Consider the following 14707-nt stretch of genomic DNA (forward strand, 5'->3'; position numbering starts at 1 on the left):
CCCCTAAATAGTAGTGAAGACTGTTGACTCTCTGTCCCCTCAATACTAATGACCACTGTTGACTCTCTGTCCCCTCAATACTAGTGAAGACTGTTGACTCTCTGTCCCCTCAATACTAGTGAAGACTGTTGACTCTCTGTCCCCTCAATACTAATGACCACTGTTGACTCTCTGTCCCCTCAATACTAGTGAAGACTGTTGACTCTTTGTCCCCCCAGTGGTAGTGAAGACGGAGTCATCGTTCCCTCGCCAGAATCCTCCCCTCCTCCCTCCCTCCGTCTCGCCGGCCTACTCTATGATCATCATCATCTGTCTACTAGCAGCCTTCGCAGCCATAGCGTTCCTCCTCATCACCATCATGTGCAAGAGGAGGAGGAAGACATGGAAGAACCACAAGACGTACGCTGGGTTATGTCAGCCAATATAGCAGAAGACATTCTGCAGACATTTCTTCAACAGTTAGTAATACGCTTAGTAACACGCTTAGTAACACAGTTAGTAATACGCTTAGTAACACGCTTAGTAACACAGTTAGTAATACGCTTAGTAACACGCTTAGTAACACAGTTAGTAATACACTTAGTAACACGCTTAGTAACACAGTTAGTAATACGCTTAGTAACACAGTTAGTAATACACTTAGTAACACGCTTAGTAACACAGTTAGTAATACACTTAGTAACACAGTTAGTAATACGCTAAGTAACACAGCTAGTAACACGCTTAGTAACACAGTTAGTAATACACTTAGTAACACGCTTAGTAACACAGTTAGTAATACGCTTAGTAACACAGTTAGTAATACACTTAGTAACACGCTTAGTAACACAGTTAGTAATACATTTAGTAACACAGTTAGTAATACGCTAAGTAACACAGCTAGTAACACGCTTAGTAACACAGTTAGTAATACGCTTAGTAACACAGTAAGTAGCACGCTTAGTAACACGCTTAGTAACACGCTTAGTAACACAGTTAGTAACACGCTTAGTAACACAGTTAGTAACACGCTTAGTAACACAGTTAGTAACACAGTTAGTAATACGCTTAGTAACACAGTTGGTAATACACTTAGTAATACGCTTAGTAACACAGTTAGTAACACACTTAGTAACAGTTAGTAACACAGTTAGTAATACGCTTAGTAACACAGTTAGTAATACGCTTAGTAACACAGTTAGTAATACACTTAGTAACAGTTCGTAATACACTTAGTAACACGCTTAGTAACACGCTTAGTAACACAGTTAGTAACACAGTTAGTAACACAGTTAGTAACACAGTTAGTAACACAGTTAGTAACACAGTTAGTAACACACTTAGTAACACGCTTAGTAACACAGTCAGTAACACGCTTAGTAACACGCTTAGTAACACGCTTAGTAACACAGTTAGTAATACGCTTAGTAACACAGTTAGTAACACAGTAAGTAACACGCTTAGTAACACAGTTAGTAATACGCTTAGTGACACAGTTAGTAACACAGTAAGTAACACGCTTAGTAACACAGTTAGTAACACACTTAGTAACACAGTTAGTAACACAGTTAATAATACACTTAGTAACACAGTTAGTAATACGCTTAGTGAAACAGTTAGTAACACGCTTAGTAACACAGTTAGTAATACACTTAGTAACACAGTAACGCGCTTAGTAACACGCTTAGTAACACGCTTAGTAATACAGTTAGTAACATGGCTAGTAACACGGCTAGTAACAGTTAGTAACACGGCTAGTAACAGTTAGTAACACGGCTAGTAACACGCTTAGTAACGCGCTTAGTAACACGCTTAGTAATACACTTAGTAACATGGCTAGTAACATGGTTAGTAACCCGTTTAGAAATACAGTTAGCAACATGTTTAGTAACATGGTTAGTTATAGTTAGTAACGTGGTTAGTTACATAGTTAGTAACGTGGTTAGTTACATAGTTAGTAACGTGGTTAGTTATATAGTTAGTAACGTGGTTAGTTATATAGTTAGTAACGTGGTTAGTAATATAGTTAGTAACGTGGTTAGTTATATAGTTAATAACGTGGTTAGTTATATAGTTAGTAACATGGTTAGTTATACAGTGCCTTTAGAAAGTATTCATTCCCCTTGACTTATTCCACATTTTGTTGTTACAGCCCGAATTCTGACTTGATTTAATTTAATTGATTACTCCGATTTATTTTCTCACCCATCTGCACAAAATACCTCATAAGGACAAAGTGAAAACATGTTTTTGGACATTTTTTTAATTTATTGAAAATTAAAGACTAAAAAAGTATTCCCATAAGTATTCACACCCCTGAGTCAATACTTTGTAGAAGCACCTTTGACATTGATTACAGCTTTGAGTCCTTCTGGGTAAGTCTCTAAGAGCTTTCCACACCTGGATTGCGCAACATTTGGCCTTTATTCTTTAAAAAAATATTCAAGCTCTGTCAAATTGGTTGTTAATCATTACTAGACAACCATTTTCAAGTCTTGCCATATATTTTCAAGTAGATTTAAGTCAGGAACATTCACTGTCTTCTTGGTAAGCAACTCCACTGTTTATGTGGCAATGTGTTTTAGGTTATTATCCTGCTGAAAGGTGAACTCATCTACCAGTGTCTGGTGGAAAGCAGACTGAACCAGGTTTTCCTCTGGGATTTTGCCTGTGCTTAGCTCCATTCTGTTTTTTTTTTATCCTAAAAAAACTCCCAGATTACAATAATACCCATAACATGATGCAGCCACCACCATGCTTGAAGATACTCAGTAATGTGTTGAATTGGATTTGCCCCAAACAAAAGTGAATTGCTTTGCCACATTTTTTGCAGTATTACTTTACTGCAAACAGGATGCATGTTTTGGAATATTTGTATTCTGCACAGGCTTCCTTCTTTTCACTCTGTCAGTATTGTGGAGTAACTACAATGTTGTTGATCCATTTTCATTTTTCTATCAAAGCTACTAAACTTTTGAAGTCACTATTGGCTTTATGGTGAAATTCCTAAGCGGTTTCCTTCCTCTCCGTGACGGACTATCTTTGTAGTGACTGGGTGTATTGATTCACCATCCAAAGTGTAATTAATATATTCACCATGCTCAAAGGGATATTCAATGTCTATGTTTTTATTTTTTACCCATCTCCCAATATGTTCCCTTCTTTGGCATTGGAAAACCTCCCAGGTCTTTGTGGTTTGATCTGTGTTTGAAATGCACATCCAGGACAACAACAACCACAGCAGACATCCAGGACAATAACTATCACAAAGACAACCAGGACAATAACTATCACAAAGACAACCAGGACAATAACTATCACAACAGACATCCAGGACAACAACTATCACAACAAACATCCAGGACAATAACTATCACAACAAACATCCAGGACAATAACTATCACAACAGACATCCAGGACAACAACTATCACAACAAACATCCAGGACAATAACTATCACAAAGACAACCAGGACAATAACTATGACAAAGACAACCAGGACAATAACTATCACAACAGACATCCAGGACAATAACTATCACAAAGACAACCAGGACAACAACTATCACAAAGACAACCAGGACAATAACTATCACAAAGACAACCAGGACAATAACTATCACAACAGACATCCAGGACAACAACTATCACAACAAACATCCAGGACAATAACTATCACAACAGACATCCAGGACAATAACTATCACAACAGACATCCAGGACAACAACTATCACAACAAACATCCAGGACAATAACTATCACAACAGACATCCAGGACAATAACTATCACAACATACATCCAGGACAATAACTATCACAACATACATCCAGGACAATAACTATCACAAAGACATCCAGGACAATAACTATCACAAAGACAACCAGGACAATAACTATCACAACAGACATCCAGGACAATAACTATCACAACATACATCCAGGACAATAACTATCACAACATACATCCAGGACAATAACTATCACAACAGACATCCAGGACAATAACTATCACAACATACATCCAGGACAATAACTATCACAAAGACAACCAGGACAACAACTATCACAAAGACAACCAGGACAATAACTATCACAACAGACATCCAGGACAATAACTATCACAACATACATCCAGGACAATAACTATCACAAAGACAACCAGGACAATAACTACCACAAAGACAACAACAATCAAAACAGACATCCAGGACAACTGTATACGTTTGAGTGCATGTGTGGCACTATATAAATGTGTGTATGTATGTGTGTGTGTCTGCGTGTGTGCACATGTGTGCGTTTGAATGCGAGTGTGTGTATATGCATACAAGCACCTGCACGGCATCAACCTCAGACAAACAGGCATTGGATGTTACAGCGTTGACCCTCAGCGTTATTCAAGCATACTTTTGTTTTGTTTATTTTTATTTATTATATGACTTGTTAAGAACATTTTTACTTCTGAACTTAATTAGACTTGCCGTAACAACGGGGTTGAATACTTATTGATTCAAGGCATTTCGGCTTATATGTTTTGATTAATCTGTAAACATTTCTATAAACATAATTCCACTTTGATATTTAGTTTAATAAATTATAAAATAAGGAAATTCTAAAAGACAGGGGACAAAATGATTAGCACCACCGTTTCCAATCCTCCAGAATCCTCCCCAAGCTAACAATTGGCTCATTCATCCCCCTACCTCGCCCCTGTAACTATTCTCCAGGTCGTTGCTGTAAATGAGAATGTGTTCTCAGTCAACTTACCTGGTAAAATAAGGGTTCAATCAAATTAATAAACATTTAAAAAAAGTTATTGCATTCATCTTCAGATAGCTAGGTGTAACAACCACATATTGCAGGCATAGTTAGTACATTTTTCCTCAATAACATAGCTATCAGTAGAGTCCGAGCTAGAAAGGGGGGAGTCGAGGTGAGGAGGAGGATTATTTAATATACTGTTTGAAGAGGTACAGTTTCCGATGTTTATGGAAGACGGGCAGGGACTCTGCTGTCCTAGCTTCAGGGGGCAGGGACTCTGCTGTCCGAGCTTCAGGGGGCAGGGACTCTGCTGTCCGAGCTTCAGGGGGCAGGGACTCTGCTGTCCGAGCTTCCGGGGGCAGGGACTCTGCTGTCCGAGCTTCAGGGGGCAGGGACTCTGCAATCCTAGCTTCAGGGGGCAGGGACTCTGCTGTCCTAGCTTCAGGGGGCAGGGACTCTGCTGTCCTAGCTTCAGGGGGCAGGGACTCTGCTGTCTGAGGTTCAGGGGGCAGGGACTCTGCTGTCCGAGGTTCAGGGACTCTGCTGTCTGAATTTCAGGGGGCAGGGACTCTGCTGTCCGAATTTCAATGGGCAGGGACTCTGCTGTCCGAGCAGAAGGGGGCTTTTTCTAAAATGTTTTATGAGATTAGAGAACACATTGGGAGGGGTCTTAGACCATTCCTCCCTACAGAATCTGATTAGAGAACACAGTGGGAGGGGTCTGAGACCATTCCCCCATACATAATCTGATTAGAGAACACAGTGGGAGGGATCTTAGACCATTGCTCCATACAGAATCCACTTGCTGCCAAGTTTCAGCCTCCTGGCAGAGGCAACCAGGTTTTGGGGCTAAAATGTCCTGGTGCTTAGTAAATTTGCCATCTTAGTCTCTGGACCCCATTGAAAACATGTGGTTTGAATTGAAGAGGGCAGTCCACAAGAGCAGGAGAGGGTGTATTGAAAACAGGGGTAACAATAATTTTGACCTCCCATCTTTTTTATATTTTATTTTATTACTTGATAAACAAAATCATAATTTCCCCATGATTTGAGCATGCAATATCGCTCAGTATTTTGTATGTTTAATTTAGACAGCCCCCCCCCCCCCCCCATCTTTATCAAGGGTGCCAATAATTCTGGACCTGACTGTATATGGTGTTGTCAAACATAGGAGACCATTGATCAGAGTTGACACTGGGTGCATCCCAAACGGTACCCTGTTCCCTATATGGTGCATTATTGTTGACCAGAGCCCTGTGGGTATCCCTGTGGGTAGCCCTGGTCTAAATTATTGCACTAAAAAGAGAACAAAGTGTCATTTGGGAAGCAGTCACTATAATAACCTATCTCTCTCTCTCCATCTCTCTCAGAGCCATGGAGACCCCCACCCTGACTGCCTTACCCTCTGAGAGTCTGCTGCTGGATCGCCTCCACCCCAACCCCATGTACCAGCGCCTGCCCCTACTGCTTAACTCCAAGCTGCTGGCTCTAGAGTATCCCAGGAACAACATTGAGTATGTCAGGGACATCGGAGAGGGGGCCTTCGGACGGGTCTTCCAGGCCAGGTGAGACTCTCATTAGATTATATTGTATTACACGTACCAAGCAATTCTCTGACTCTCTGTTGACTCCCAGTTAACTCTGTTGACTACCTCAAATCAAATTGTAATTGGTCACATGTTTAGCAGATGTTATTGAGGGTGTAGCGAAATGCTTGTGTTTCTAGCTCCATCAGTGCAGAAATATCTAACAATTCACAACAATACCAAATGTGCTAGCTGGGTAGATTACATTACATGTACCAAGATCCTCCAACAACACCTAGATCTAAAGGCTAAACAAGAACCATGGTTTCTCCCAGGTTGTTCTATCATGAGTCTGCATTGTTACGTTTCTACAGGTTGTTATATCATGAGTCTGCGCTGTTACATTTATACAGGTTGTTATATCATGAGTCTGCATTGTTACGTTTATACAGGTTGTTATATCATGAGTCTGCATTTTTACGTTTATACAGGTTGTTATATCATGAGTCTGCATTTTTACATTTATACAGGTTGTTATTTTATTTTACCTTTATTTAACTAGGCAAGTCAGTTAAGAACAAATTCTTATTTTCAATGACGGCCTAGGAACTGCCTAGTCAGTTAAGAACAAATTCTTATTTTCAATGACGGCCTAGGAACTGCCTAGGTTAACTGCCTGTTCAGGGGCAGAACGACAGATTTGTACCTTGTCAGCTCGGGGGTTTGAACTTGCAACCTTGCGGTTACTAGTCCAACGCTCTAACCATTAGGCTACCCTGCCGCCCCTTATATCAGAGTCTATAATTAACCAGTCTGATGTGGTGGTGGAGGAGGATGATGTGGTGGTGGTGGAGGAAGAGGATGTGGTGGTGGTGGAGGAGGATGATGTGGTGGTGGTGGAGGAGGATGATGTGGTGGTGGTGGAGGAAGAGGATGTGGTGGTGGTGGAGGAGGAAGAGGAAGAAAAGGATGTGGTGGTGGAGGAGGAAAATAATGTGGTGGTGGTAGAGGATGATGTGGTGGTGGAAGAGGATGTGGTGGAGGAGGAAGAGGATGTGGTGGTGGTGGAGGAAGAGGATGTGGTGGTGGTGGAGGAGGATGATGTGGTGGTGGTGGTGGAGGAAGAGGATGTGGTGGTGGTGGAGGAGGAAGAGGAAGAAAAGGATGTGGTGGTGGAGGAGGAAAATAATGTGGTGGTGGATGATGTGGTGGTAGAGGATGATGTGGTGGAGGAAGAGGATGTGGTGGTGGTGGAGGAAGAGGATGTGGTGGTGGTGGAGGAAGAGGATGTGGTGGTGGAGGAGGAAGAGGAAGAAAAGGATGTGGTGGTGGAGGAGGAAAATAATGTGGTGGTGGATGATGTGGTGGTAGAGGATGATGTGGTGGTGGAAGAGGATGTGGTGGTGGTGGAGGAAGAGGATGTGGTGGAGGAGGAAGAGGATGTGGTGGTGGTGGAGGAAGAGGATGTGGTGGTGGTGGAGGAGGATGATGTGGTGGTGGTGGAGGAAGAGGATGTGGTGGTGGTGGAGGAGGAAGAGGAAGAAAAGGATGTGGTGGTGGAGGAGGAGGATGATGTGGTGGTGGATGATGTGGTGGTAGAGGATGATGTGGTGGTGGAAGAGGATGTGGTGGTGGTGGAGGAAGAGGATGTGGTGGAGGAGGAAGAGGATGTGGTGGAGGAGGAAGAGGATGTGGTGGAGGAGGAAGAGGATGTGGTGGAGGAGGAAGAGGATGTGGTGGTGGTGGAGGAGGATGATGTGGTGGTGGTGGAGGAAGAGAATGTGGTGGAGGAGGAGGAAGATGATGTGGTGGAGAAGGAAGAAGAGGATGTGGTGGAGGAGGAGGAAGAAGAGGATGTGGTGTAGGAGGAAGAGGATGTGGTGGAGGAGGAAGAAGAGGATGTGGTGGTAGAGGATGATGTGGGGGTGGTGGTGAAGAGGATGTGGTGGTGGTGGAGGAGGATGATGTGGTGTTGGTGGAGGAAGAGGATGTGGTGGAGGAGGAAGAGGATGTGGTGGAGGAGGAAGAAGAGGATGTGGTGGTGGGGGTGGTGGTGGAGGAAGAGGATGTGGTGGGTTTCAGGGCAGCAGAATGTGGCCTTCATCGACCTGGCCAAGGCTTTCGACTCTGTCAATCACCACATTCTTATCGGCAGACTCAACAGCCTTGGTTTCTCAAATGACTGCCTTGCCTGGTTCACCAACTACTTCTCAGATAAAGTTCAGTGTGTCAAATCGGATGGCCTGTTTTCCGGACCTCTGGCAGTCTCTATGGGGGTACCACAGGGTTCAATTCTCGGGCCGACTCTTTTCTCTGTATATATCAACGATGTCGCTCTTGCTGCTGGTGATTTCTTGATCCACCTCTACGCAGACGACACCATTCTGTATACCTCTGGCCCTTCTTTGGACACTGAGTTAACAAACCTTCGAACGAGCTTCGATGCCATACAACACTCCTTCCGTGGCCTCCAATTGCTCTTAAATGCTAGTAAAACTAAATGCATGCTTTTCAACCAATCGCTACGCACACCCGCCTGCCCAACTAGCATCTTTACTTTGGACGGTTCTGACTTAGAATATGTGGACAACTACAAATACCTAGGTGTCTGGCTAGACTGTAAACTCTCATTCCAGACTCATATTAAACATCTCCAATCCAAAATTAAATCTAGGATTGGCTTCCTATTTCGCAACAGAGCCACCTTCACTCACGCTGCCAAACATACCCACGTAAACTCACTATCCTACCGATCCTTGACTTCGGCGATGTCATTTACAAAATAGCCTCCAACACTCTACTCAGCAAATTGGATGCAGTTTATCACAGTGCCATCCATTTTGTCAACAAAGCCCCATATACCACCCACAACTACAACCTGTATGCTCTCATCAGCTGGCCCTCGCTACATATTTGTCGCCAAACGCACTAGCTCCAGGTCATCTATAAGTCTTTGGTAGGTAAAGCTCCGCCTTATCTCAGCTCACTGGTCACCATAACAACACTCCCATAGCACGCGCTCCAGCAGGCATATCTCACACTTGTCATCCCCAAAGCCAACACCTCATTTGGCCTCCTTTCCTTCCAGTTCTCTGCTGCCAATGACTGGAACGAATTGTAAAAATCGCTGAAGTTGGAGACTTATATCTCCCTCAATAACTTTAAGCATCAGCTATCTGAGCATCTTACCGATCGCTGCAGCTGTACACAGCCCATCTGTAAATAGTCCATCCCACTACCTACCTCATCCCCATATTGTTTTTATTTTCTTTGCTGCTCTTTTGCTCACCAGTATCTCTACTTGCACATCATCATCTGCACATCTATCACTCCAGTGTTAATGCTAAATTGTAATTACTTCACTACTATGGCCTATTTATTGCCTTACCTCCTTACTCCATTTGCACACACTGTATATAGATTTTTTCTATTGTGGTATTGACTGTACGTTTGTTTATTCCATGTGTAACTCTGTGTTGTTGTTTGTGTCTCACTGCATTGCTCTATCTTGGCCAGGTCGCATATTTGTTAATAAGAACTTGTTCTTAACTGGCCTACCTGGTTAAGTAAAGGTGAAATACCTTGTTCACAGTGTTGTTAAGAAGGTAGAAACTAGGGCCTGTAGGACGTGCCTTGTTGACAGTCCTGTTAAGAAGGTAAAAACTAGGGCCTGTAGGACCTGCCTTCTTGACAGTATTGTTAAGAAGGTAAAAACTAGGACCTGTAGAACCTGCCTTGTTGACAGTCCTGTTAAGAAGGTAAAAACTAGGGCCTGTAGGAGGTGGAGCAGTGCCTTATGGACATACTTCTCCCCATCTTAGCTGCTGTTGTACCAACATGTTTTCACCATGACAGTTTACAATGCAGGCTAACTCTGGTTTCAGGGCAGCAGAATGTGGCCTTTGGAGGTTCCAAAGCAGTATACCCAGCTAGCTCATTTGGTAATCGTAGTTTTTGGTTTCCCATTGGTTCAGGGAATGAAGCCATAGCTTCCATGACTAGTAAAACGTAAACATGTTTTAAAACGTTCTGAGAATGGAGGTGAACATTTAGCTTGTTCTGGGAACTTTAATCGTTAGATTGCAGGGCGGTTCTGAGAACGTTTTACTATGGTTCCCTGGAAATGATAAGTTAATTAAAGGTACAGTGCCTTGCGAAAGTATTCGGCCCACTTGAACTTTGCGACCTTTTGCCACATTTCAGGCTTCAAACATAAAGATATTAAACTGTATTTTTTTGTGAAGACTCAACAACAAGTGGGACACAATCATGAAGTGGAACGACATTTATTGTATATTTCAAACTTTTTTAACAAATCAAAAACTGAAAAATTGGGCGTGCAAAATTATTCAGCCCCTTTACTTTCAGTGCAGCAAACTCTCTCCAGAAGTTCAGTGAGGATCTCTGAATGATCCAATGTTGACCTAAATGACTAAGGATGATAAATACAATCCACCTGTGTGTAATCAAGTCTCCGTATAAATGCACCTGCACTGTGATAGTCTCAAAGGTCCGTTAAAAGCGCAGAGAGCATCATGAAGAACAAGGAACACACCAGGCAGGTCCGAGATACTGTTGTGAAGAAGTTTAAAGCCGGATTTGGATACAAAAATATTTCCCAAGCTTTAAACATCCCAAGGAGCACTGTGCAAGCGATAATATTGAAATGGAAGGAGTATCAGACCACTGCAAATCTACCAAGACCTGGCCGTCCCTCTAAACTTTCAGCTCATACAAGGTGAAGACTGATCAGAGATGCAGCCAAGAGGCCCATGATCACTCTGGATGAACTACAGAGATCTACAGCTGAGGTGGGAGACTCTGTCCATAGGACAACAATCAGTCGTATATTGCACAAATCTGGCCTTTATGGAAGAGTGGCAAGAAGAAAGCCATTTCTTAAAGATATCCATAAAAAGTGTCGTTTAAAGTTTGCCACAAGCCACCTGGGAGACACACCAAACATGTGGAAGAAGGTGCTCTGGTCAGATGAAACCAAAATTGAACTTTTTGGCAACAATGCAAAACGTTATGTTTGGCGTAAAAGCAACACAGCTGAACACACCATCCCCACTGTCAAACATGGTGGTGGCAGCATCATGGTTTGGGCCTGCTTTTCTTCAGCAGGGACAGGGAAGATGGTTAAAATTGATGGGAAGATGGATGGAGCCAAATACAGGACCATTCTGGAAGAAAACCTGATGGAGTCTGCAAAAGACCTGAGACTGGGACAGAGATTTGTCTTCCAACAAGACAATGATCCAAAACATAAAGCAACATCTACAATGGAATGGTTCAAAAATAAACATATCCAGGTGTTAGAATGGCCAAGTCAAATACCAGACCTGAATCCAATCGAGAATCTGTGGAAAGAACTGAAAACTGCTGTTCACAAATGCTCTCCATCCAACCTCACTGAGCTCGAGCTGTTTTGCAAGGAGGAATGGGAAAAAAATTCAGTCTCTCGATGTGCAAAACTGATAGAGACATACCCCAAGCGACTTACAGCTGTAATTCGCAGCAAAAGGTGGTGCTACAAAGTATTAACTTAAGGGAGCTGAATAATTTTGCACGCCCAATTTTTCAGTTTTTGATTTGTTGAAAAAGTTTGAAATATCCAATAAATGTCGTTCCACTTCATGATTGTGTCCCACTTGTTGTTGATTCTTCACAAAAAAATACAGTTTTATATCTTTATGTTTGAAGCCTGAAATGTGGCAAAAGGTCGCAAAGTTCAAGGGGGCCAAATACTTTCGCAAGGCACTGTATGTTTCAATAACACTTTTAACAACACTTCTTTAGTTTGGTTTAACTATTTCAAACCCCAAGCAGAGATTGGACACAGGGAAATGAATTTGTTTAGGCATTAATCATGCAAACACATTTTGTTATTGTGGCAAAGCATCAGTAAGATTCAAACCAGTTTGTAGAACCCTTTCCTTTCCACAGAGGGTTCTACATGGTCCCAAATGGTTCTACATGGAACCAAAAAGGGTTCTCCAATGAGGACAACTGAAGAACCATTTCGGAACCCTTTTTTCTAATAGTGTTCTTTAGAGGCTCTAGATCAGTAGAATTAGTTCTTTAGAGGTTCCAGAGCACCTTTAGCTGTGAGGATTTACAGTCTTAGAAAAAATGGTTCCAAAAGGGTTCTTTGACTGTCCCCATAGAATAACCGTTTTTGGTTCCAGATAGAATACCTATTTTGAGATCCATGGAGAACACTCTGTGGAAAGGGTTCTACATGGAACCCAAAATTGTTATACATGGAACAAAAAGGGGTTTTCAAAGGGTTCTCCTACGGGGACAGCCGAATAACCCCTTTTGATTCTAGATAGCTCCATTTTATCCCAAGAGGGTAGCTACTTATCTCAGGTAATCCCCTGGGCAGCATAAAGCATTCCTCCTGTACATGGAGACTCCTGGGAACAACAGCTAGCCAACAACTAGCATAGTGTAGCGTGGGACAGAATTATAAATACATATATAAACCCCCTCACACCCTCATGATGACACCTCCTTCCAAAACCACTTTACAATCCCCATACCCCCCCCCCCCCCTTCTCTCCTCTCCCCTCCTAACCCATCCCAAAATAGAGCAGACAGGGACTGGGACTGGATATCAGCTGCATCAGATCATGGGTCTGATGTGACGCTTCCCTCCCTTTAGCCTCCTCAGTGGGTCAGCAGAGACTGTCAGCAGAGACTGTCAGCAGAGACTGTCAGCAGAGACTGTCAGCAGAGACTGTCAGCAGAGACAGTCAGCAGAGACAGTCAGCAGAGACTGTCAGCAGAGACTGTCAGCAGAGACTGTCAGCAGAGACTGTCAGCAGAGACTGTCAGCAGAGACAGACTGGTAAAGCAGATATTCATAACCCCTTCAAAAATATCCTGTGTCCCAAATGACAACCTATTTCTATAGGACACTACTTTTGACCAGAGTCCTATGGGTGCCATTTGGAATACAGCCAGAGAGAGCTCTGTTGACTGTATCCAGGAACACTCAGGAGACAACAGAGGAAGTGGTGCTGAAATGAAATTGATTTCTTTGGTCTAGCTCCCTGAATGGCTGCCATTACGGGTCAACTGGACACATGCACACATACTATAAAGTCATTCCCATAATGGATCCATCATGGCCGGCTGATTCGTCTGACTCCCATGTTAAACCATGCTACTGGATCCCAGGTCAGCACCTCAAACCCCCAGAGGATCCATCATGGCAGGCTGATTCGTCTGACTCCCAAGTTAAACCATGCTACTGGATCCCAGGTCAGCACGCCAGACCCCTAGAGGATCCATCATGGCAACCTGGACCCACAGTTAAACGGATCAAAATCAAATCAAATCAAATGTATTTATATAGCCTTCGTACATCAGCTGATATCTCAAAGTGCTGTACAGAAACCCAGCCTAAAACAGCAAGCAATGCAGGTGTAGAAGCACGGTGGCTAGGAAAAACTCCCTAGAAAAGCCAAAACCTAGGAAGAAACCAGGCTATGTGGGGTGGCCAGTCCTCTTCTGGCTGTGCCGGGTGGAGATTATAATAGAACAAGGCCAAGATGTTCAAATGTTCATAAATGACCAGCATGGTCAAATAATAATAATCACAGGCAGAACAGTTGAAACTGGAGCAGCAGCACGGCCAGGTGGACTGGGGACAGCAAGGAGTCATCATGTCAGGTAGTCCTGAGGCATGGTCCTAGGGCTCAGGTCCTCCGAGGGAGAGAGAGAGAAAGAGATAATTAGAGAGAGCATACTTAAATTCACACAGGACACCGGATAGGACAGGAGAAGTACTCCAGATATAACAAACTAACCCTAGCCCCCCGACACAAACTACTGCAGCATAAATACTGGAGGCTGAGACAGGAGGGGTCAGGAGACACTGTCGCCCCATTCGATGACACCCCCGGACAGGGCCAAAACAGGAAGGATATAACCCCAACCACGTTGCCAAAGCACAGCCCCCACACCACTAGAGGGATATCTTCAACCACCAACTTACCATCCTGAGACAAGGCTGAGTATAGCCCACAAAGACCTCTGCCACGACATACCCCAGGGGGGGGCGCCAACCCAGACAGGAAGATCACATCAGTGACTCAACCCACTCAAGTGACGCACCACTCCTAGGGACGGTATGAAAGAGCCCTAGTAAGCCAGTGACTCAGCCCCTGTAATAGGGTTAGAGGCCCTTGCCTTGACAGGAAGCCAGTGTAGGGAGGCTAGCACTGGAGTAATAAGATTACATTTTTTGATTCTAGTCAGGATTCTAGCAGCCATATATAGCACTAACTGAAGTTTATTTAGTGCTTTATCCGGGTAGCCGGAAAGTAGAGCATTGCAGTAGTCTAACCTAGAAGTGACAAAAGCATGGATTCATTTTTCTGCATCATTTTTGGACAGAAAGTTTCAGATTTTTGCAATGTTAGGTAGATG

General features: G+C 43.3%; 1 protein-coding gene across 1 annotated transcript in view; it reads left to right on the forward strand.

Annotated features, from left to right (window-relative positions):
• Positions 1 to 14707, forward strand: part of musk (muscle, skeletal, receptor tyrosine kinase) — a 64805-nt gene that overhangs the window by 42794 nt on the left and 7304 nt on the right. Inside the window, exons 14-15 of the mRNA XM_090236600.1 lie at positions 219 to 399; positions 6110 to 6304. Of these exons, the coding sequence (XP_090092726.1) occupies positions 219 to 399; positions 6110 to 6304 (376 nt within the window). The remainder of the gene's footprint in view (positions 1 to 218; positions 400 to 6109; positions 6305 to 14707) is intronic.

The sequence above is a fragment of the Oncorhynchus mykiss genome, chromosome 5 (genome assembly GCF_057628025.1).
Source record: "Oncorhynchus mykiss isolate SJ-2025 chromosome 5, ASM5762802v1, whole genome shotgun sequence".
In the NCBI taxonomy this organism is placed as follows: domain Eukaryota; kingdom Metazoa; phylum Chordata; class Actinopteri; order Salmoniformes; family Salmonidae; genus Oncorhynchus; species Oncorhynchus mykiss.